The sequence below is a fragment of the Ambystoma mexicanum genome, chromosome 3p, assembly GCF_040938575.1.
Source record: "Ambystoma mexicanum isolate Mex_15411 chromosome 3p, UKY_AmexF1_1, whole genome shotgun sequence".
Classification (NCBI taxonomy): domain Eukaryota; kingdom Metazoa; phylum Chordata; class Amphibia; order Caudata; family Ambystomatidae; genus Ambystoma; species Ambystoma mexicanum.
The window spans coordinates 934,932,395-934,955,303 of record NC_090925.1 but is presented as its reverse complement, the minus strand read 5'-3'; the positions used below and the strand labels follow the sequence as shown (position 1 = coordinate 934,955,303).

At 45.1% G+C, this 22,909-nt stretch overlaps 1 protein-coding gene across 1 annotated transcript in view; it reads left to right on the top strand.

Annotated features, from left to right (window-relative positions):
• Window positions 1-22,909, top strand: part of LOC138581135 (fer-1-like protein 4) — a 1,598,034-nt gene that overhangs the window by 122,670 nt on the left and 1,452,455 nt on the right. The window contains exon 3 of the mRNA XM_069652231.1: window positions 13,666-13,754. Coding sequence (XP_069508332.1) covers window positions 13,666-13,754 — 89 coding nt within the window. The remainder of the gene's footprint in view (window positions 1-13,665; window positions 13,755-22,909) is intronic.

Genomic DNA, 22,909 nt, shown 5'->3' with positions numbered 1-22,909 from the left:
TGTGGCAACCTCCTCATCATGCAAATTACCAAGGGGGGTCCTGGGAGTCACTCTGCCAGACATTAGTCCTGCTTACGAGAGATTCACCCAGAGTCTTTAGCTCAATATCTTTCACAGAGAAGAAATATCCCAAACATAACAGTCTTTGTCCTGCCTTGGGGCAGTCCAGCACCGAAATGCTAGGCAATTCTCCTCTGAACAAGAGTACCAACAGCATCCCCAGACACGTGTTTCGGTCTGGTTGGACCTCATCAGTATTCTTAGAGAGGCACAGCTCCTCCCTACTGATGAGGTCCAACCAGACCGAAACATGTGTCTGGGGATGCTGTTGGTACTCTTGTTCAGAGGAGAATTGCCTAGCATTTCGGTGCTGGACTGCCCCAGGGCAGGACAAAGACTGATATGTTTAGGATATTTCTTCTCTGTGAAAGATAGTGAGCTAAAGACTCTGGGTACGTCTCTTGCAACCAAGACTAATGTCTGGCAGAGGGACTCCCAGGACCCCCCTTGTTAATTTGCATATTTAAGTAACTTTGGATATCACCCTAAGTTACTAGGGGAATCCAGATGTGGAACCTTTGCTTACTATTCTTAGAGAGGCACAGCTCCTCCCTACTGATGAGGTCCAACCAGACCGAAACACGTGTCTAGGGATGCTGTTGGTACTCTTGTTCAGAGGAGAATTGCCTAGCATTTCGGTGCTGGACTGCCCCAGGGCAGGACAAAGACTGATATGTTTAGGATATTTCTTCTCTGTGAAAGATAGTGAGCTAAAGACTCTGGGTAAGTCTCTTGCAACCAGGACTAATGTCTGGCAGAGGGACTCCCAGGACCCCCCTTGTTAATTTGCAACCGCTTCATCATGACAGATATTAAACCCACAAAGAGACTTTTTAAAACCTGCTCTATTTTCAGATTTAAAAACATGCATGTGGGAAACAGGCATGAGGAATGTCTTTACTGGCTTTACCCCGACCACAGTTTGTATTCTTGTTCCATTTGTCAGTCTTTTCCCAACAAGACTTTGAAAGATAGGCCTAGAAGACTGGTTGTCTGGCTTGATGAAGGCACTGTTGCCTCGGAATCACTGAATCCTGCAAGCCTCCCAGAAAAATACACCGATTTCGGTTGGAGCTAGATCTCACATGGAAGACTTGATAGAAAAAGAGAGGAAGGATAATTGCACCCAGGCTTAGAGGGATTCTGATAAACCATCATTGCCTGAAAAGCTTGCCTCTTCCTCCTAGCGTAAACCACCCACTTTGTTGATGAAGGACATGTTTACAAGATCCTTGACAATGGCTCTGTCCACGAAATCCTCAATGACAGAGCTGTCCTTGAGCCAGACAGCTCCTAGCATGTCAGCAACTCCATCAACGAACAAATCATTAGCTGCTTCGTCCATGAAGCACAAGCCATCTATGACAGTATCAACCACCTCATCAACAACTACAGCATCTAAACCCTCGCAATGTACTCCATCACCAAACAGTTGGTAACCTTGTTGATTACCAACATATACAAATCTTTATTGATGGCCCCATCAACATCCTCATCTATGGCCATCCCATCTACCATTTATTCATTGATTACCTTGTCTACACACCTGTCATCGATGCCTCCAATGACAAATACATAATTGCTTAAGTCACCTAGGAGACCAGTCAATTTCCTCAGTGTCCAGCCTTATGTTCCATCCACTTAGCTGGACCCTTCCAATGTTCCTCTGGATGATATCCTAGAGCAAGCTATTGACATTTGCTTTGAAGACCCACAAGGTGTGTTTTCTGAGAAAGAGGAGGAGTTATCCAGGTTACATCTATCACAACCCTTTGCTCCTCCAATTCTCATGAAACCAATGGACCAGTCTGGCCGCTCACGACCTGCCCCATGGACGTTTTAAGCACCTTGCAGACTTTGGTGTCTGAACTCCAGATGATAGTTCCAACTATTTCTCCAAGAACAGTTCCTACAAATAGAAAGCCGTCCCAACCCCAGCATTGAGTTGCGCACCTCCGACAAATAAGGTAACCTCGAACAGAAGAACAGCCACCTCAGCACCAACCTTCTGATGTCCCCCCAGATGCTGATTGTCTGGATGACATGCTTCCAGATACAGCCTCCACTAACTCCTTGTCCACTGACCAACTTTGATGACTTGGTGCTAGCCACTGGAGAGCAGGAAGAACTTTGGCCAAGGGATTCAACTCTGGATGAGATTGGAGCTTTTCCGTATAACTATGGCGATGGCTGCAAAAAAGTTACATAAAATTGTAGTATTCATTCGAATTTTGGACGATATTTGGGAAGATGGGCTAGTAGTCATGTATAATCCCTTCACTGCAACCGCGAAGAAAGCTAGATTAAACAAGAAATACAGAGCACTGGATAATGCCCCAAAATGCCTGTGCAGATAGCCTATCCCAGAGTCTCGGTGACAGCAAAGAAGAGGTCAGCTATGCCTTTGTCGCCCTGCGTCATTCCTCCAGACAAGGAAGGCTGGCAGCATGAAACATTTGGTAAATGAGTGATCTCTACAGCTGCGACCACCATTAAAACTGACAACTCTCTGGCCACCTTAGCGAGATATGATTCAGAGCTGTGGTTCAAGATCAGCCTCATTGTGTATTTCCTCTCTGAGGGTGAAAAGCAGGGTGCCTTTGCAATGTTTCAAGGAGAGTCCACTTCGGACCACGCCGTCTCAGTGGCCGTCGTTATTACCGATACAGAATTCCACCAGAATAGCAACAGGGCAGTCCTTCGGCAACCTTGTTGGTAAAAAGGTTGATGCCACTTTGCTGGCATTCAAGACAGACACAGACACTGCCAGGTCCCTAGCTACTTTCAAATGAAGGGACTGAAAAAGAGGATGTTGTTATAAACTCAGCTTCTCGCGGTCTGCCTCTTGCCTTACCTCTCACAACCACACAAGGGGGTGGCGTATGCGTCAAGAGAGCAATACAAGTCTTGATCCAAATCCGATCGAGGTACCCACAGATAACGAGGCTCTTCTGAACCCAAGAACCAGTCTAACAAACAGGCTTGACTCCTGTCGAATGCCGACCTCCCATTTCAGTACCTCTGCGGGAGGGCGCCTGTCCTCTTTCCTGCATCAATGGCAGCAAATAGCATTAGACAAATAGGTACTTTCGATACTTGCTCACCGCCACACCATGTAATTTGTCAAAACGCCACTGATAACTCCCTCTGCAGGCATATACAGAAACATCTACCTGTGCTTCTAATGGAGGTGCAGTCGCTGCTGGCCAAAATTGCCATAGAGAAAGTTATTTTTTCTCAAAGGAATTGAGGGGTCTACTCGTGCTATTTCCCAGTCTGAAAAAAGTCAGGTGGATGAAAACCCATACTCGACCTCCGATCCCTCAACAAATTCCTCTGTTCCCAATTATTCCAGATGCGTACTCTACATAAAATACTGAGCTAGCTTTGCACCGGGCTTTCTGTCCTCCCTGGACATGCAAGATGCATATTTTCCCATCCTAATTCACCACCATCACATTTCTGTACTTCACTGTGGTAGGCTGCAACTTCCAATTTACTGTCCCTTTTGATATTACATCACCCTAAGGGTGTTTACAAAATGCCTTTCCCTGGTTGCAGCGCATCTTAGAATATCTGAGATCCACATCTGTTGTTGTTTGGACGAATAGTTGGACCCTCGACTAAGGCCTTCGAAACACAAAAGTGTGTCTAACATCATTGGGCCTTTCGATAAGTTACAAAAAATGTCTATGACTGTGTCAAAACAGATGGTGTTCCTTGGAGCAATCCTGAATAGTGCAGCCTTGACAGCAACCTTGTCCTCTGACAGGGGCCTTATGATACTGTCCGAAAATTGAGCTTTGGACGATGATGTCTTTGTGCATTCTACTAATTAAACAGATGCCCGTTGGAATCAGGATTCCAGCCATTGGGATGACAAACTCAATCTGTCTAGCGTATTCTACCACACTCTGCTTTGGTGGACACAAGCCGACAACCTTACCAGCTCTACATCCTTCACAGCCCATGCCATCAGGGGACTGAGACAATGGATGCTTCCAAGAAGAGCTGGGGAACCCACACTGCTAATGCTCAAGCCAGAGGCCTCCGGTTGATGAAAGGAAAGTTGCTACATATCAACGCGTTAGACCTCAGGGCAGTGTTTTGGGGCCTCAAGTCTTTCATACCTTAGCTGCAGGGAAAGGCAGTGTGTGTGTGTTCACAGACAAAAAATATCACAATATTCTACATCTGAAAACAATGGGGGGAAGATATCGGATCCTGTCCCCTGATGAATAAGCTCTCTGAAAATGGGATATAGCCCTAGGAATGTTCCAGTCTCCTTTTCACCTTCCCAGCATATACAACTCATTGTCTGATTCCCTCAGCAGGGAACCCCGCTCCCTGCCACAAGTGTGAGCTTTTGCCCAGCCAAGTGGACATCTTTCGGATGTTGGAGAGGCCGGAAGTAGACCTGTTCCTCACAAGGGACAATTCCAAGTGCACTTTGTTCAACAGGACCTTACCTCAGCAACAGGTCTCTGCATCATTTTCATTTTTCCATCAGCCTTTCCACCACTTATTGCATCCCAAGAGTCCTTCACACAGTCAAAAAGCAGCCAAACAGACTGATCCTTGTGGCACCGGCAAGCTCAAAGACTTTCTAGCTCTCTTCACAGCTCTGCCAAATCTGCTCATGCCTGTGCACAACCTACTCTCTAGGGGAAAGGATGGGGTTCTCCACCACAAATCCTTGTCTCTCAACCTCAAAGCCTGGCTCCTATGTCTCTAGAGTTTGGTCACATCGACATGTCCCAAGGACGCAGAAATATTCTGTCCACTGCTAGGTCCCCCACTACCATACCCTGTTACGGCAAGAAATGGAAGAGGTTCGTCGTCTGGTGTTCCAGCAACAGAGTCGTTGCACTTAATTTCCTACAACAGCATACCTGCTCTCCTTGGTGTACAGTGGACTTGCTTTTTCGTCCATCAAGGTCCATTTGGCTGCTATTCCTCGCAACACATTGACACCTTCTCTGTGGACACGCAAACTTCATAAAGATTTTATGAAGAGACTCATTCGGACTTTCTTCCTTTTTGCATGTCTGCCCCATCTTGGGAATTGAAAGACGTTATCACTGTTTAAACCTATGCATAAAGCCGACATAAAGTTTGCGTCCCGCACGGTGCCACTCCAGGCAGCCATCACCTCTTTCAGAAGGGTGAGTGAGAGTGAAGCACTTTCCTCAACTACCTTAGCTTACTTTCCTCAAGAACAAGGTTCTACTCTGTGCCAATCCTAGCTTTATGTCTAAGGTCCTAGCTTTATGTCTTTTTTCACCTAAAGGAACCCTTGATGTACCAGTTTTTTTCAGCACCCTGTCATCTGCTAAACGATCACTTGACTCCTTGGAGGAGATGAGCACACTCAAATACTACATTGATTGTACCAAAGTCCTCACAACTGTTTATTGCCATTGGGCCTGCTGCAACTGGCAAGGGCCTGTCTACACCCTCTATCTCCAGGTGGCTATCAACTTGGTTGGTAGAGAGCTCATTCTACACGAGCGATCTTACCTGCTACCGCTCTCTTAGCGTGAGTGCCGGCATTGGGCATCTGTAGAGCGGCTATGTGGAGGTCCTTGCATACCTTCACCAGATTTTATTGCATTATCAAGAAGTGTTAGACAGGCATTCCTTCAAAGTCTTTTCTCCTACGATGAACCATATACCTCCTCTCTACATATGTTTGTGGGCATGTTGATGCCTCTGCACTGATTTGTAATCTATTCAACAGCATGTGAATCTTTGAAAGATCCAATGCTGGAGAACTATTAAGTTACTTACCTGTAACTCCTGTTCTCCAGCTTTTGTATCTATCATGGATTCACATGAGACCCTTCTGCCTACCCTGCAAGCGACTCACTTTTTACTGTTGCGTGCACTTTGTATATATTTCCACCCAAAGATCATTTATCAATTTGCTTCTAAGTCTCTACTATGCAATTTAATAACCGTCTTGACCTTTCTTCAATCACCTGAATCTTTACTTTCTAAATTGTTTCACATTTCCATGCCTCCCTTCTATAGCAGCATTTCCTCGATTTGTATGCATGAGTCTGACACCCTCAAAGCCTTATCCTCCCAGCCTGGCTATATCTATTGCTGTGCTTTATGTAAAATCAGATCCTGCAACATTCAGTCCGAGGAAGTGCCACATCAAACATCACAGACCTCTCCACTTACACTTCATTTCCACCCGCCTTGTTCAGCATTTCTCCTCCTTGCCCGCTATTTGGGTATTACCCAAATGTACCTTTTACAATTGACCTTTTGTCCTAATTGACCTAATTATAGTGGTCCTAATTGACCTTCGGCACAATTGGCCTTTATATTATTTTAGTTATTTTATATATGTATTGGGTTGGTTTTGGATTATAAATAATATAAGGGGATTGGGTGGAGGGAATAGGGGGTTTCGGATTGGGTCAGGGGGTTGCGGGGGGTTTCCCCCTGCATATATGTCCCAATTGACCTTTTACATTAGGTCAATTCTCCCAAGGTCAATTCTCCCGAGGTCAATTGTGAAAAGGTCAATTAGTATACGACCCTCTATTAACCAACCCCACATCCAAATGTCTCAATTTCGGCCTGTAAAATGACGGATCAATCGCTAATGAATCCATCCATATTGCCCACTCAATCAATGAGCATTGCCTCAACATTTTTCCCATCGGGAAAACCTGCCTCTCTGACCACCATATGAGATATCAGATCTTTAGGTGACCTGGCCCCAGGAAACACCACAATTTCACATCAGAATAAAGAAAAATCAGCTCATAGAGGTAGCAGAGTTGTCTTCATTATTCTGCCCTTCTTTGAAACCAATCCGCAGCACGCCAAATCATTTTATTAATTTGAACATGTCACTTCAAAAGGCTTAGTACACCTAAGCTCTATGAGTATCAAAACCCTTTACAGGACACTTAAACGAGTGGAATGCTTCAGCTGACCTTCAAGCACATCTTGATGCAGCATCTCAACTGTTCAAGACTGGCATTGTTGCAGGTGATTCAGCATCTGTGCTGAAAAGTCTGGCAACCCTCTCACTTCTGATATACGTGACACCTTTGACAATTTCAGTTTCTGTTTTTTTCCCTGTGGGTCTGCACATTCCAAAAATCACACCTAAAACCTCAACTGTGTAGTGAAGAGGATCGGGTGTGACCCTCGCCAAAGAGGTTGCAACACTGATTTTCGCTGATGTTCTCGCATGTAAACCCAGTCACTGTGTTTCAGAGATTGGCAGGGTCCTTCTGCAGATTCCAACAGCCCTTCTTGATGTGCAAGTACAGTGATCTGACAGCCTTCGCAAGGGATTTACAGTAGTTTCAAACAGCATCATCTCCCAAATGCAAATTCAAACTGCTGGCTGGCGAGGGAGAGGCTGTAGCCTTGCACATAGGGTGCCCATTTTGGATTTTGGAGGTGACAGTCCATGCTTTCTGTTTGGAAAATCTTGACTATGCAGAAAAACCAAAGGTATGACCTGTGCCCATTTGAGGTCAGTCTCTTTGCATATTTCATACAGTCTGCTCTTAAGATCGCCCCTGCAGTGACTACCCCATTCGATTGAAGATGATAGATGGAATGTAAATGTTGTGAAATATTTAAAGCCTTGTAAGTATCTCTAAGCATCTAGACAGCAAAATGGGTGCCTCAGTCACTGTCTATTACTGCAGGAAGACCAAATCGAGGAATAAAGTCTGCGAGATGTTTCTTCGCCACAGTGACAGAGTCAGCCCTTAGACATGAGCACGCTTCCACCTACTCAGAAAACATATCTACAACAACGAGACAGAATTGAAAATTAAGACATTTAGGTAACTGAATGAAATTCATCCACACATTCAAAAAAGGTTCTTCCTGTACTGGATGCGGGCAAGGCAAAGCCTTCATAGCTTGTCCCACGTTATGGGCTATGCTGGAGGGTACTACAGTCATTGGGCCTCATTACGAGTCCGGCGTTAACCGAGGCGGTAAAACCGCCTGGTTAACGCCGGACTCGTATTACCTTTCCGCCTCCGTGATTCCCGGAATTACCGGGGCATTACAACCCCGGTTTTCCGGGAATCACGGAGGCGGAATGGTGTAAATCCCCATTCCCATTGAGTCCTATGGGACTCGATGGAAATGGGGATCATGGAAACACCGGCAGCATCTCGTAATGCTGCCGGTGTTTCCTCGTCCGCCTGCATGCGGGAGGTGTTAAACCCACCAGGACAGACCTGGCGGGAACATCACCTCCCGCCTGCAGGGGTCGGGATCAGGCGGTCCGGAAACAACGGTGGCGGCGGGTTTACCGCCACCGTTATTTCCGGACCGCCAGGGTCGATTGTCTGTAATGTAAGGAAAATACAGTGCAAGCCAGTTTGTGTTAATTATGGTGATCGTGGCACCTTTACTGGAATGGGCCACTGAATGGGCCAGTCTTGAAAGATAAAAAAGAAGAGACATAGGCACAATCATGCGGCTCTCTGGGAAACGCCACAAGGTATTGGTTAATAACAATTTTTCTGCAGCCAATGCACCTTTTCTTTTTCTGGTTCTAGATTCTGCAGCCCAACACAGCTAGAAAGAGTTGAAATTGGTGATTGTTCCACTGAAACACAGATACAGACATCATTAGGAGACAGCATTCCCTTGTGAGCAGACATTGGCCGCTGCAGCCTTTGCAATTGAAAAGTCCTCAGCAATCACTATGGGTTGCTCTGTAATAGTATATGTAGAGCATGCAGTGTTTGCAATTCTTGAACAATCCAAGTCCACTCTAACCATGGCAAAGGGCCTCTGCATATGACGTTATTCTGTCAAGCCTGTCCATTCACATTGTGAGTTGTCACACAGTAAACCCTGCCACATTTATCGCAATACCTATTCAGCAACGAGAGGAGGTGCATGGTTGTGTTAGTCCCTCACCCACTGTAGTAGCCACCTGCCAACCTCTCCTGTTACAACTACAACTGTTACAACTACGCCGACGATGTTATGTTATGTTACATACATTTCTAAAGCGCACGGTCACCCTAAGGTATCATGGCGCTGGAGGGTCAGACAGGCGGTCAGAACCAAGTAACACAGCTGCAACTAACACAGTAATGTCTTGACGGCTTTCCTGAAAGCCAGATGATTGGATACCTTCTTTATAGCCAGCGGGAGCTCATTCCATAGCACAGCTGCTGAAATGGAAATGTACGATACCCAAATCATCCTAGGAATTCCCAAGACAAGCACTGACCCGCCTCCCGACTTTGAAGCTTGTCTCTGTGATATTGACCGATGGATGACAAGTAACCACCTACTGCTGAACCCCGACAAAACTGAAATCATGGTATGCGGCAACACTTCCCTTCTCTCACATCCGCTTCCATGGCCCCCCACCCTCGGCCCACCACCTCCTCCCTCTGATATAGTGAGAAATACAGGCTGCATGATGGACTCTGGCCTAACCCTCTCCTGCCAGATCAATAATGTTTCAAAATGCTGTCACTACCACCTCAAACTTCTTAGACACATCTTTCCTTACCTCTCGTACCCCAACAGACTCGCCACTGTTATATCTATTGTTATGTCGAGACTGGATTATTACTGGACTGGGAGCACCAGCATACCAACTCAATAAACTCCAAAGAGCCCAAAACGCTGCCGCCAAACTCCTCCTCGCACTGGGACACAGAGACCACATCTCACCCGCTCTCGGAACACTGCACTGGCTCCCAGTCGGACCAAGAGCCACTTTTAAGACCCTTTGCATTACCCACCGATCAGTGCACACGACCGGCCCAACGTACATACAAGAGAAGCTACAACCCTACCTCCGTTCCCGCACCCTAAGATCAAGCACTGCCCCCCTTCTAGTGATTACAACCTCTAATTCTGTAAGGATCGGAGGATCCACCTTCTCAACCTTAGCCCCATCTCTGTAGAACTCACTTCCCCCTCATATTCGACACACCCAAGACTACACGACCTTCTGCAAAGCTCTAAAAACCTGTCTCGTTCCATAAAACCGACTAAAACCACCTAATGCGACTGAGTCCTACAACCCGATGACAAATGTTCAATGAGATCAGGAGCAATGACGCCACCAAAAGCGCATATTAAGTCACTAATATGTTTACTCTGAATGCAGCAATCAAAAACGTGCACTTGAAATCCGGAATACCGATCTCGTTAGATCAGAACCCTACCCAGACACTCACCTCTCCTATCACTATGCTTTTTCTCTACTCTACACCAACACACAATAAGAGCGCAGCTACACCCCTCGATCAAATTGGCCTAGTTGCTCAGATACGAACAATGCTCCATGAACACCTCAACATTCTGATAAAACACAGCTATACCCACACAATTCGTGTCTAGCTGCACACATAAGCGTCCTACAAAGGCCTATCGCAGCCAAAACCCAGCCTTGGTGAACTCCCCCAGACTGCACACATTCAACTGCTATCAAATACCACCACACCTAATGCTGGGATACATCTACCATTAGGCATTTGCATCAGCTGCGCACATAATCGCTTCACCCAAGCACGCTATTGCACCCTACTCTCTCGACTGACCTGGACAGCGGTCCCCGAGGGCGTTCAACCTACCAGCACTTTGAGGTCATACCAATGATATATAGAGCGCTATATAAATGCCAGATAACATAACATAACAGGGAAACTTGTCGGACACATTTCACACTTAATTATCAGCTAATGGGTATCCTACAACCAGCACTAATGTGAATAAATCACACGCCTTGCTTTTAACCACACCCAGTGCAGAGCATAACACTAAGGCTACCAGCAAAAGCAGAAACATAAAGACAATTACATATGGGAGTGCCAGCTGATATCAGGCAGCCATGCTGCTTCCACAATATTCCAAATTTGTGAACAACTCCATGGGCATAGCAGGAATCAGTAAAAATCATGGCAGATTTACCCTTCTCCAACATGCATGCGCCAGTCAGAGCTATCAGTTTAGTAACCTGAACAGAATGAACATGTGGTAGTTGATAAGCTCCTATTACGTCAAAGTCTGCACCGACTCCGTAACCTGAAGTAATCTTTCCCAGAATATTTTATAAACAGTGTGACCCATCAATGAACAGAATCATCTCTGGGTTTGTACAGTAGTGTTGATAACTTAAAACCGTATGACTCACAGAATGGATTTAAAGATTCAAATCCATTCTGTGAGTCAAGAGGTTTTAAGTTATCACACAGTCATGTGACTCCCCATTAGAAAGTGACAGACATAAAGAAGCAGGTTTAAAAATGTGTTGCATCTTTCCTATCAAAAGTAATTCTAGGACAACATGAGGCCTTACTATAATAACCAGTTGTCCCTGAACCAAGGTGTCTAATGTTTCTACTAACAGTACACTTGCTGCCATTACACATGAACAAGGTGGTAAACCTAAACCACTGACTTAACATGGCACTGTAATAGGTAAGGATCTATGTGAAAGTATTGAAATAAATATTGTGAATCCCAAAATACTGATTTATTTTTATTTTATCCTATTTCACTGCATATATATGCACGGCGGACCCCCACACACCCCCATCCCCCCCCATATTTATTATCAACTTAACCCAGCCCCCACATATATATTCAGTGAAATGGTGTTTGAAAAATTTAAAATCTTTGGCTTTGCAGTGATGGTCTGCGATATTTTGTAGTCATACCATAGGTAATAGGATAGTGCGTATCACCGTGCATTTGAGCCAAAATTCCTGGGGCAAAACCTTCATGTTCATCACAATATATAGTGAACGATTTCTTATAATTCGGTAGACCTAAGTCTAGCACCTTTGACAGCTCTTGCTTGATTTCAATAAATACCTCATCAGCTTTGTGGGATCATGAAAGGGGTTCCACTGTCAAATCAAGAGTGAGGTCTGTAAGAATTGTATAATCGAAGCATAGCCAATTAACCATTGAAAGCAGAAGACAGACATTCCGAGAAATCCTCATTTTCTTTCAGGTTTGGGGTTTGGTTCATTGCAGAATTGCATTAATTCTATCTTTAGACAGCAGATATATCATGACTAAGGTGATGGACTTGGGTCAGAAACAACTGAAGGTTTTCTTTAAAGGCTTTCTGATTTTACAAAGCATGAGCTGTCAGTAAATCAAGATGATTTTGTTTTTCAAGCTTCCAATTAGGGGGACTCCAATAAAAGGTCATCTACATACAGAATCAAAACTGACCCCACTTTGAACACCAGCAAATCCAGATCTTCCTTTAAAATTAGAGAGAAGACAATCACATTTTCCACTTACCCCTGCGGTAAATGAGTACATATTTTACTGTAGGTATTTATTAGTAAAAGTGAATAAATACTGCCTTCCAAGATACACAGTTATACAAAGGAAAGCAGAACATAGATCTACTAATGTAAAAATGTGTTGCAGTTGCCGGAATACAAGACAAAGTGGTTGCATGATGAGGTACAACATGAAACGCAGGGACACTAGCTGCATTGACAATTCAGATGTCTTGTACAATTGAAAACGTTCCATTCCCAGGTTTCTTTACAGGTAAAGTGGGATTATTGCAAGGAATACTGGTAGGCATGATAATTCCTTCCTTAAGCAGTAACTTAATGACAAGTAACATCACAAAGCTACACCTCAGCACAGTGAAGGTGGGCAGAGTGTGATGTTTTTTTGCTAAACAGGTGCAGTAGGTCACGGGTTGGGCTGTTTATTTCATCTGATTCTAAGAAGAAAATGGTTGTAGAGTGGTATATGGGAAAAAACAAGGTATGGTTTAAGGGTTCTTCATAAGGTCATGTGTTCTCAGGCATCTGTGCTGTGATTAGTGGGTCATGGTTTCAAAGTTAGTATTCTAAAATGGTATTCTTGAGTTGGTCACGTGCGCAATTGGCTGAGGGGGTGTTTCAAAGTTTCTGGTTCTTGTCCTCATATATTTATTTTCTGGAGTTGTTTCTCTGATTGTGTTTCTTGAATGGCATGTGTTGTATCGTGGGTGGAAACAAAGTGAGTCTTGGACCTGGCTTGTAGTCGTCCTTCCCAGGGGAGCATGAGCCGCTGTTATTCGGTGTTGTATATGTGAGCCAGTTAGTGGATGATTGGACTGTGTTTGCAGTGTTGGTGTGTGCCTTATAGGTTACTTCCCTTTTTGTTTGGCTGTCCGTACTTGGGTGTCACATTACGAAGAGGTCTGGAAAAGTTCAAGATGTTGATTCTGACAATATTTTACTATCATGGGGTTTCTCTTACCTGAGGGTGACTTGGTGCATGGAAAACTATGGAACACCACAGTGCGCTTTAACTCTAAGGAAGCCTAAGTGTGGAATGTGAAATGGTGGCAGTAGTGTGCTTTATTCTGGGTATTTAGGGATACCTAGATGTGAAACACAAAGCAGAGTAGGATTCACACACATGTACACACACACAAACACCCCGCCACACACACACACACTCCACATGCACATGCCTCATTCACTCCTCCTGTTACTCAAAGACCCAGTCATAAAACTTTTTCTGTTGAACTACACATGTAAATCATAGAAATCGACATTTTGGACACACTCCTTTTAATACGTTTTATTCATTAAAGTAACTCTTTTTTTCCAGCTGTTCCGATGGCCACACTATGGGACACTAATCGTGGAGGAGATGTTGGTGGTGAAGGTATACAACAGTAGTAAAGTCTTCTCCAACAGGTCAGTTGGCTTTCTATGGTCTTCCCTGGTCTACATATTAAGGTTTTTAAAGAAATGTTATACATTTGGGCATCTGCACTAATATAAATAGAGACTGCTAGAAGAGGCTGTTGAGATCTTTGTTCAGATTCTGAAATATATTGGCAGTTACTGCAGAAACATAACATTGAGGAATAACAGACCCCCAACACACCTTGTGTCTAAGTGCTGGGTGGAGTCTTGAAGTAGATCACTAGAACGTTTCTTACATATTGCAAATGTATGTCAGGCTTCAGAGCTTCAAAGAGACAGCCATCAACACCTCTATTTCCTAGTCCTATAACTGTGTTGAAAATATCAATAGCTGGGATTCGAACAAAGGTGGGGAGAATGATGTGAAGAACGGGAGACCTTGTGCAACCATAGTATGTATCAGTATGTAAACGAAAATACAGGTTCATTTGTTTAATTATTGTGCATTTGTTAGGCGCTTATGCAACAAGTAAATTGTTTTTCAATGCCCCCACATGGCAACAGGAAGGGAACAAAAGAATGAAACAATAGAAACACTAGAGGATAGAGATGAACCTAGTAGGCCTTGTGAGTCATCAGAAAGTTCAAGTACAAAGAGAGAATAAGGGATGAGGGAGAGGGGGGGTAAGTGCTGGAATGTATGTGCTCGTGGGTGAGCAGCAGATGTAAGTGCCAAGTATAGTAAGTACTAGGAAGCATTGAGCTGCAGTAAGTGGGTAAGTGTGGATCTACAGTGGGGTAGGCCAGTGGGTGTCAAGGCAAGTGATGTGTGTAAGCAGATGCTGAGGTGATTGGGTGTGGGGTGCCAGGGCCCGAGGACACATAAGGGCCCTGGTCACCAATCGTAGCAACTGTGATGTTAGCAGAGGAGGGAAGAAGGGAAGGTGGAAGTGAAAAGGAAAGTCTTGAGGAGCTTCTGGAATTTGAGGAGGTCTGGCTCAAGAGGAAGGGGGAGGCTGCTCCACGAGAGGGACCTTGCCGAAACATGAGATCGGCCTCCGGCCCTCTGTTTGCCGAAATGCTTCACACAGAGAGTTGGTACCAGAGGAAGGTAAGGGTCTAGAGGGAGAATATTTAGTGATAGCAAGTTGCAGATAGCATTGTCCACGGCCCTAGACAGCCTTGTGGATGATGCAGAGGGATTCAAATTTAATCTGCACAGCAACTGGGAGCCAGTGAAGAGTTTTTAGGGCAGGAGAGATGCGGTCCCTGGGCTTGAGGCCAAGGATAATTCTTGCTGGCCTATTCTGGATTAGTTGAAGGGGTCTTAGAGAGGAAGAGGGTAGATTCAAGAGTAGTATGTTGCAATAGCCAAGCCTAGAGAACCAGAGCTCTGGTAATATTGAGATTCTGGGAGAAAGTAAGAAAAGGGAGAATTCCTTTGAGCAGGAAGAGTTGAAAGATGGACTTTTTGGCAACATCATGGATGTGAGGGAGGAAGGAGAAAGAGGAGACAAAGATGACTTCTATGTTTTTGGCTTCGAATGAAGGAGAGGGGGGAGAGCCCATAGAGTATGGCCAGAGTGAGGGGAAGAAAGAGGGAACATGGGTCCCAATAGGAATGATCTCAGTCTTGCTGGCATTGAGGCAGAGACCATTGTAGGTTTGTTAATACGTTAATGCATGTCAAAATTGAAATATGCTTATTGTCAAAAACCTAAGTATCAGTAGGATAGTGGTAATCCTAAGTACAGGGAGAAGTGGAATAAAGAAATCAACCTAGGTTATGAAAGACTTGCCTAGGGGTACCGCATACGTCAGTCCATATCCAAAGGACACCCACCGACACGAGGACAGGACAAACAGAGTTCAGATTCCTTCTGAAAAAAGACGAAAACAACAACCTGCGTGGAAGTAAAAACAAACTCTAAGACCTGCTAGAAAGAGGACCCTAAAAGGATCCATCATGACACAGAAACATGGTTTAAGAGCCAAACACACTGAACAAGCTAAAATCCACTTAGTACGAAAACCAAAGCAAGGTCCATGTCATGTCATAGGACATCAAGTCAGGATTACAGGAAACCATTTATAAGATGAGGAAATATCACCATACATGAGTTCCTATTCGTGTAGCAATGTTCTCACAGGACACTGATGCTTGACTTCCAAAAGGCACACACAATGACTGCCACATACATGCAGTGATAACATCGGAGTTAAAGGGAAGAGTAGTCATCTGCGCTCCAGGTAATTTTATGCAATAAACAAGGCCATTGCCCATTTGCAGTAATAGAATAAGAGGGTTCATGTGAAATATAGGTTTTGTACTTCAGATGAGCTGCAAGAGAGGAATATGAGAAGCGCTGATGTCATGCCCAGTGCCAATACGGGATACCCACAGGACGACTGAGTCACCCACAAAACATAGATCTCACCCACAGTGCTTGGGAGAAATGCGGAATTGGCTCCAGCTGGCTTCTGTGGAGGTGTGGCATTCCACGCAGAAGCAGTAGGAGCTGGTGCAAGTGGTGCACAGTGAACTGCCCACTCTCTGTGGGCTGCAGCAGCGAGACATGGTAGCATAGCTCCTTTTGCAAAATGCAAGCTTCACCAGCAAATGGACTGAAGAAGCATAGAGCATATACTTGAAAAACACAAATTGTATAAAAGAATTGAAGTCAGTTTTTTGGCGCAAAGTCATGGTTGCTGGTTTGTCGCCTGCGCTTCAGTTCTATGAGGGTAAAGATTTCTCTTGTGCTGGCCATCCCATTTCAGGAGCAGAACAATGCTACACCCCCAAAGAAAGCAACAAAGAGTGTCGGAATTCTCCAAAACAAAAATGTCCTGAAAGTATTGTATGGTACTTATTAGATGCAGGTGGGCACGTTTTGTACACCATCAGTAGTGCATGACGAATAATGTGAATAATCTCCTGTTGCATATCTACCTCTTACAGAAAGTACTACACACCCGTATCATAATTCCAACTCTGAGTCCATTTGATTCCTGGTAATATTGCCAATGACCCTAAGTACCAAACATATGGCAAACCAATGATAAACATAGCAACAATGCTCAACAAAAGACAAGCTTATTCTGTAGGCCATACTCCACTCTGTAGGGTGTCAATTACGTTCTAACTCTGTGTGCCAGGAGACAGTGGCAAGCATGCCTGAGACAAATGCCATCCCGACTCGATTGGATGTTAGGCCTTTTTCACTTCATGAAGTGAAGCTAGCAAGAGTTTCCCATAAAGTAGGATAGGCGCCTGCAAACTATGGAATCACAGCAGATTTACTTTAGTTTCACCTTTGCTTGGTCCACAGTATAATCCCAGTGACCCAGGGGGGTGCAGAGATCATTCACTTCTGTGAGAAAGGTTGTAGGACCAATCCCAATTATTACCCGCCCATCTCCCTTACCAGTGTTATCTGTGAAAACTTTAATATGATTTTTATATATCTCTGCAATGATGGACGAGATACTTGGATCATGATCCTAGAGGGAATATTGTGCAGAAGGTTTGGGAACTATCAACCAGATTTGCCTGGATTTCATTGAAATATGTGCACCTCCAAAAGGGATAGCTAGATCCAAGGTTCATCGACCTACTAGCATCTTCTGACCCAGTAAGAAAATGCATCTCAGTGGCCCTCTGGGAGACCAGCATGGATAATGGCACAGAGATTCAGACAGAGACCCTACACCACCAGACATTGGGGAAAGTATGCCATGGGGTGGGTATGGAATGACATTTCATTTCCCAGCCACACGAGGGGTGCAGTAGTAGGGCGTATTTGTGCCAACCCTGCTTAACCTATTTCAGAATGACATGAGGGAATTCCTTTATGAACAAAGGCAGATATTCAGCAGATGGCTAGAGAAGAATTACCTGTTCTCCTATTTGCAGATGATTTGGAATGCTTGGTCTGCATCAATGAGTGCATTAATCTTTGTTGGGCTCTCATAGCCTCACTTCCAGGATTCCCTAACAAAATGCTTTGCACATTGTTTCACCTTGTTTTTTTGTAAATTCTACTCTTATGTTCACATAGATGCATCTCTACAATCCCTAAAAATCCCATTACATTCATGTGGAGGTTAAATAGCCACCTTGTTGTCTCCCGAGAACACTGAAATCATGCATCACTCTGTTTGCGAATGCGGGTAGGTGGTTGGGTGTGCGTGCCTAATGCTTGATGGCTAGATTATCCCGTACCCCAAGAAAAGTCCCCATCACTGCATCACTGAATTTATTAGAATGAAGTGGGCCTTTGCCCAGTCTGAAGCCATTAAGTTTCCCACAAATAACCTTCCCTCCCCTACTAGGCAGCCCTCAGTCTAGCCTGCTGGATGAGTTCTCTAGATACCCTTGGAGGTTTATTATACCATATGAAATGCTGACACTTCCTCTGCACGTTTTGTGGGTCTGATATAGGAAGAACATCCGGTAAAGCCTGGAATTGGCATACAAATCTGGCCCGTAGGTTTATTTCATTCCCATCTAACCAATCCAGCAAGGATACCACCACTTTCCTCCATCTACTTAAATAATTTGCTAGGCTATGAAAAGTGCAGGATCATGTTTTGTGCAAAAGTCTTGCACGCTCCGTGTAATTTTTAACCTTGAGTACCAAATTCAATTACAAAGTACAAGCTCCATTACTTTTCAAAACAAATGGAAAGCTGTTTCCAAGGAATGTTTTGGGATGAGATAGAGTAAAAAAGTTAGGATTTCAGATATCTGGTAGCAATCTTTAAGACCATAGACAACCCAAAATCATCTGTTTGCTTTAATTAGCAAGAGCTGGGGTTCAGCAAGTTACATTAACACATGTGAAAACAATCGTAATTGCATTTCATTGGCCTCAAACGTTATCCCCTTCATGTTTTGGTTGTCACCAGCCCCACTTCCAAGAGGCTCCCCTACCAACGTGAATAAGATAAGGGCACAGACAGGAGCCCCCTTTTTTTTGGCCACTTGCTAGTGATCGGGGGCTCGCCAGTGAGTCATTCACCAGGAGCCTGGATGTGGGGTTTACATAGCCATTATCCACCTCACAATTCCCCCCCTAAACCCCATTGTCTCCTGAAGTCCCCCCCACTCTGTGCAATGCCTTCTCGATGCCTAAAGAAATGATCACATTGGGCTTTCTATGCAATCTGGTCGTTTTATGAATCACTTGAATCGTTTTCCTTATGCTCCCAACTGCTTCTGTGTACCTACCAGGAAAGAAGCCTGATTGATTAGAATTGGCTAGGGTAGACAGCTGTTTTTCAATGCTCAGGACTCGGCCCCTGGATAATATTTTGCGTCTATGAATAGGAGCAAAGCAGCTCAATAGGACGTGGACTTATTTTTATTGGCACAGTTTCGGTGTGTATAAATATTACGATGAACTCACGCTGCGTGCTTTATGTAAAAGAAGGCTCACATATGCAAAGGTGTGAAGGAGTATTTGGGTATAAAGTGATGCTTGAAAACCCTGGGGAAAGTTTTTAGTCAGCGTCCACGTCATTAAAAACAAGTTGCTTGGCATTGGCATTCCAATAACCTGCGGCGCATTGTGACTCTGACGTGTAGTGCAGGCGTGCTTTTAACAATAGCCATTTAATAGCAAATGCTTTTTATAGCTGGAGCATAGGGAATAGTCTATGTTCTTCCACACAGCTATGCAGACGGGCTTGCAAGACAGGTTTCTAGGTACTTGCGTATCTGGGCAGTCTGACAGAAGTCATTGTTATGGTAGCAGCAAAACAAAATAAGCGTTCAATCCTTTGAGAATATGTTGAGCCCCTGGACGGAGATCCTTGCCTATACTTCAGGAGATCCTCCGGTTTGATGCATTTTTCCAATTGCCACAAAACATGTTAAATATGTAATTTTGAAATATAATGTAGAATATGATGAATGGTGTACCCACTACAGGCTTCTTTTGATAAGTGTGAAGGAGAAAACAACTTTTCTTTTTTGGGTAACTCCTGTGTAGGCAGGCCCGGCGTTAGGGCCTTCCAGCGTTTTCAATTGAAATGTGCTTCCACGTCTAGGAAGGCCCCTCTAAACCTGACAAAGAACGCTTAACAACTTTTTAAAAGTGGCCATTTATGGTTTCAGCTCCCTGTCTGCTGCCTTTCTACACTCTTTCTCACTCTTTATCTAGAATGTTTCCACAGAATGAAGCCCCAAGATGGGGCAGATAGTAAGTGCATATTTCCTAAAGACGCAACCGTCTTCACTAACCAAAGGCTGTGGCACTTTAGATGTGCACTTGCCTGTCAAAGCTTGTTTACCCTGCTTTCAGTTATTTGGTGCGGGCAATACATTTGATTGGGGATTAGTGAAGTTCCAGGTGGGGCTCATGTTATGCCCCCTCTCCTCATTGATAAAACCAGAGCAATCACCCATTGGATTTTGCATTAGGAAGCATCTCCATTATTATCTATGTACCACACACCTGCCTCAGAAGGGGTTACCCAACTGTTGGCAAATGGGCCCCTGAAAACCCTTTTAAAATGGACTGCCACTAACTCCCACACATCTTCAGTTGGCCCTGTGTAAGTGCCTATGCTCATTGAGCATGGTTTCTGCGAAATGAGACATTTTGTGGTACTCTATTTTCTTTTCTACACATTATTGAAGCAAAACTACCATCATGGGGTAAATGCTTAGAGTAGCTCTCTTGCCAACTCTGAAGAAGAAGAATGAGCTGAAGTCATGGGAGCATATGTCAGTTCTTGAGCATGCTCAGGCAAATATGGAATGCAATAATTGGGTGCCACAAGCATGGGAGCATAAGAGTTGAACAACTCATCGCCCCATTGCTATGGGCCCGGGTGGCACAATGTAATTTTGCCTTGGGTGAGAACGTCCTTGCCCATGGCCTAGGTACCGGTAGGAGACAGCCAGTCCTACATTTTTCACCCTCTTGCACCAGTATTGTACTCCTGATGTCCTTTGTCTCAGTGTTCTTGTTGGTATGCACAGGAAGAGGCATCACCCATGTTAAATGGTTAACAAATGCCTGAAATAAGACATTATCATACATGCGTCATGTCATAGAAATTACTCAGCGTCCGATCCTCACGCACTCTGCTTGGAGTGCCTCGGCTCAGATCACAAGTGGGATGTGTGTGTCGCCTCTGATGCACTTTGAGCACAAACCCTCACTCGATGCCTGCAACACTGGGAAGAGTTCTTCATCAGGCAGTACCACAGCACATCCAGGAGTTCATCACAGTGAAGAAAAATTGACCAGTAAGTGACTTCCTTTTGAGGGTACCCTGGGCTGGCATTTCTTCTTTGGGGGTCCCTGGTCATGGGAAGGATCGGTCGGACTCTAGCACTACCGGGACTCATCCCAAGGCCCACGTGGCTAAATTGGATACCGGGGCTCGCCCAGAGGGTCCCCAGTTAGGGGCTAAATTACGTACCGGCTAAGCCGAGATTTCCCTTTGTGTGTTAAACGTACAGGGGTGCCCCCTGAGGCTCCCTCTAGAAGGGCTAAAATTACCACCAGCAAGGCCGAGGTTCCCCCATCGAGGGCTAAACCTACTGGGGTCTTCCCCAAGGTTCCCTCCAGCAGGGCTAATGCTTTTTCCTGGTACCGCCGAGGTTCCCCGACCCATGGCTAAAACTAACAGGGCTACTCCTAAGGGTCCATCACCAAGGGCTAATCCAGAACCAGCACTGCTGAGGTTCCCTGTTTGAGGACTAAACACGTCGAAGGTCAAACTACGAGGACCTTTTTTGTGGTGTCCAGTCCAAGATGGAACCAGGCCCCTCAGAAGTTCCACCCTCTGTGACTTCAACAGCATCTTTGGTGCCAAAGAAACAGTCTAAATCAGCTCCCAGTGCGTTGCTTTGATGCAACCCTTCGGGGTCTTTTCAAGAAGCACCTTTGGAGGGTGATGCCTTCACTCCAAGGGTAGAGTGGTCGGCACCTACTATTATTTACTTGGCAGTCAATATCTACAGAATCGTGGTCCAAACCTATGGAGACATGGTCCATGCCTACCCCGTCTCAGAGGCCTTCCCCTCAACAAGGACCCACCAATCCCAGGAGGCCTGCGTTTCATAGGTTCCAGATGCTAATGCATTCAGACCCTATGGGGTATATTTTGAGGGACTTTTCTGGGAAATAATGCCTCACCCTCAAGAGATAACTTATCCGCCTCCTCTGACACTTTCGTTTGAGCCTCAGCCTCCTCCACCACTACAGCAGTCCCTGAGCCTTCGACGGTCCCTCCAGTCCCAGACCCAGTTCCACTGTTGGCGCCAGACTTGCCGGTCCATCAGATCCAAGGAGGGGTGGAGATTCCTCTGTCAGCAACTGCCTTTCATGACATGCTTATGGACCTTATTGGGTTCCTGGAAATCCCAGTCCCTTAACCCCCATCTTCGGAGGGAGGAGTTTGGGTGGGTGCAAAATCCATGAAAAAGTCAGAAAGAACAAGCATAGTCCTTCATAAGATGTTTTGTCAGAGTCAAAGAACATCTGGGTTAAGCCATATTCGGTGACTCCCACAAATAAAGGATCCAGCTTATAGATTGCTCCAGACAGAATAAGTCACGCTGTCGTTCTCCCCACAGCCATGTTTGTCAGTCGTCCCAGTGGCCACTATATTCATGAAACCAGTATCCGTGCCATTCTCCTCATCCGCATCACAAGTTCTAAGTAAAGAGGATCGTGCCCTAGAAGCCCTGGGAATAAGGTATTCTCGAACTCTGCTCTACAGCTTAGGCAAGCTAATGCCACGGTTTTGCTAGCGGCCACAAACCAAAGGCTGTGTAAAGACCTAGTGGTGTTCAAGAGGTTCATCCTGCCGGACTTGCTGAGTTTAAGGGTGGCCTCCCAGACGCAAGGATGGTCCCTCAAGACTTACTTGAGGCAGCTGCGCACCATGTGGATGCATCAGCGAGACAGTGGTGATTGGCATCGATGAGTGCAGGCTGGTGTGTCGGCACACCACAAAATTCACAAAAGAGGTGCAGGATAAGGTCCTTGACCTTCCAATCGACGGGCTAGATTTGTTTCACAAGTCCACGGACAATGATCTGGCCAAAAAGAAGGCTAGCACTCTAACAGCGAAGTTGCTGTCTGTACTTACAAAGCCCGCCTCAACCAAACAAACCTCTACATTTAGGGCCAATATGCGGTCAAGATCTTTTTCTGGATTCAGAGGGTTCCAGGAGCGAAAGG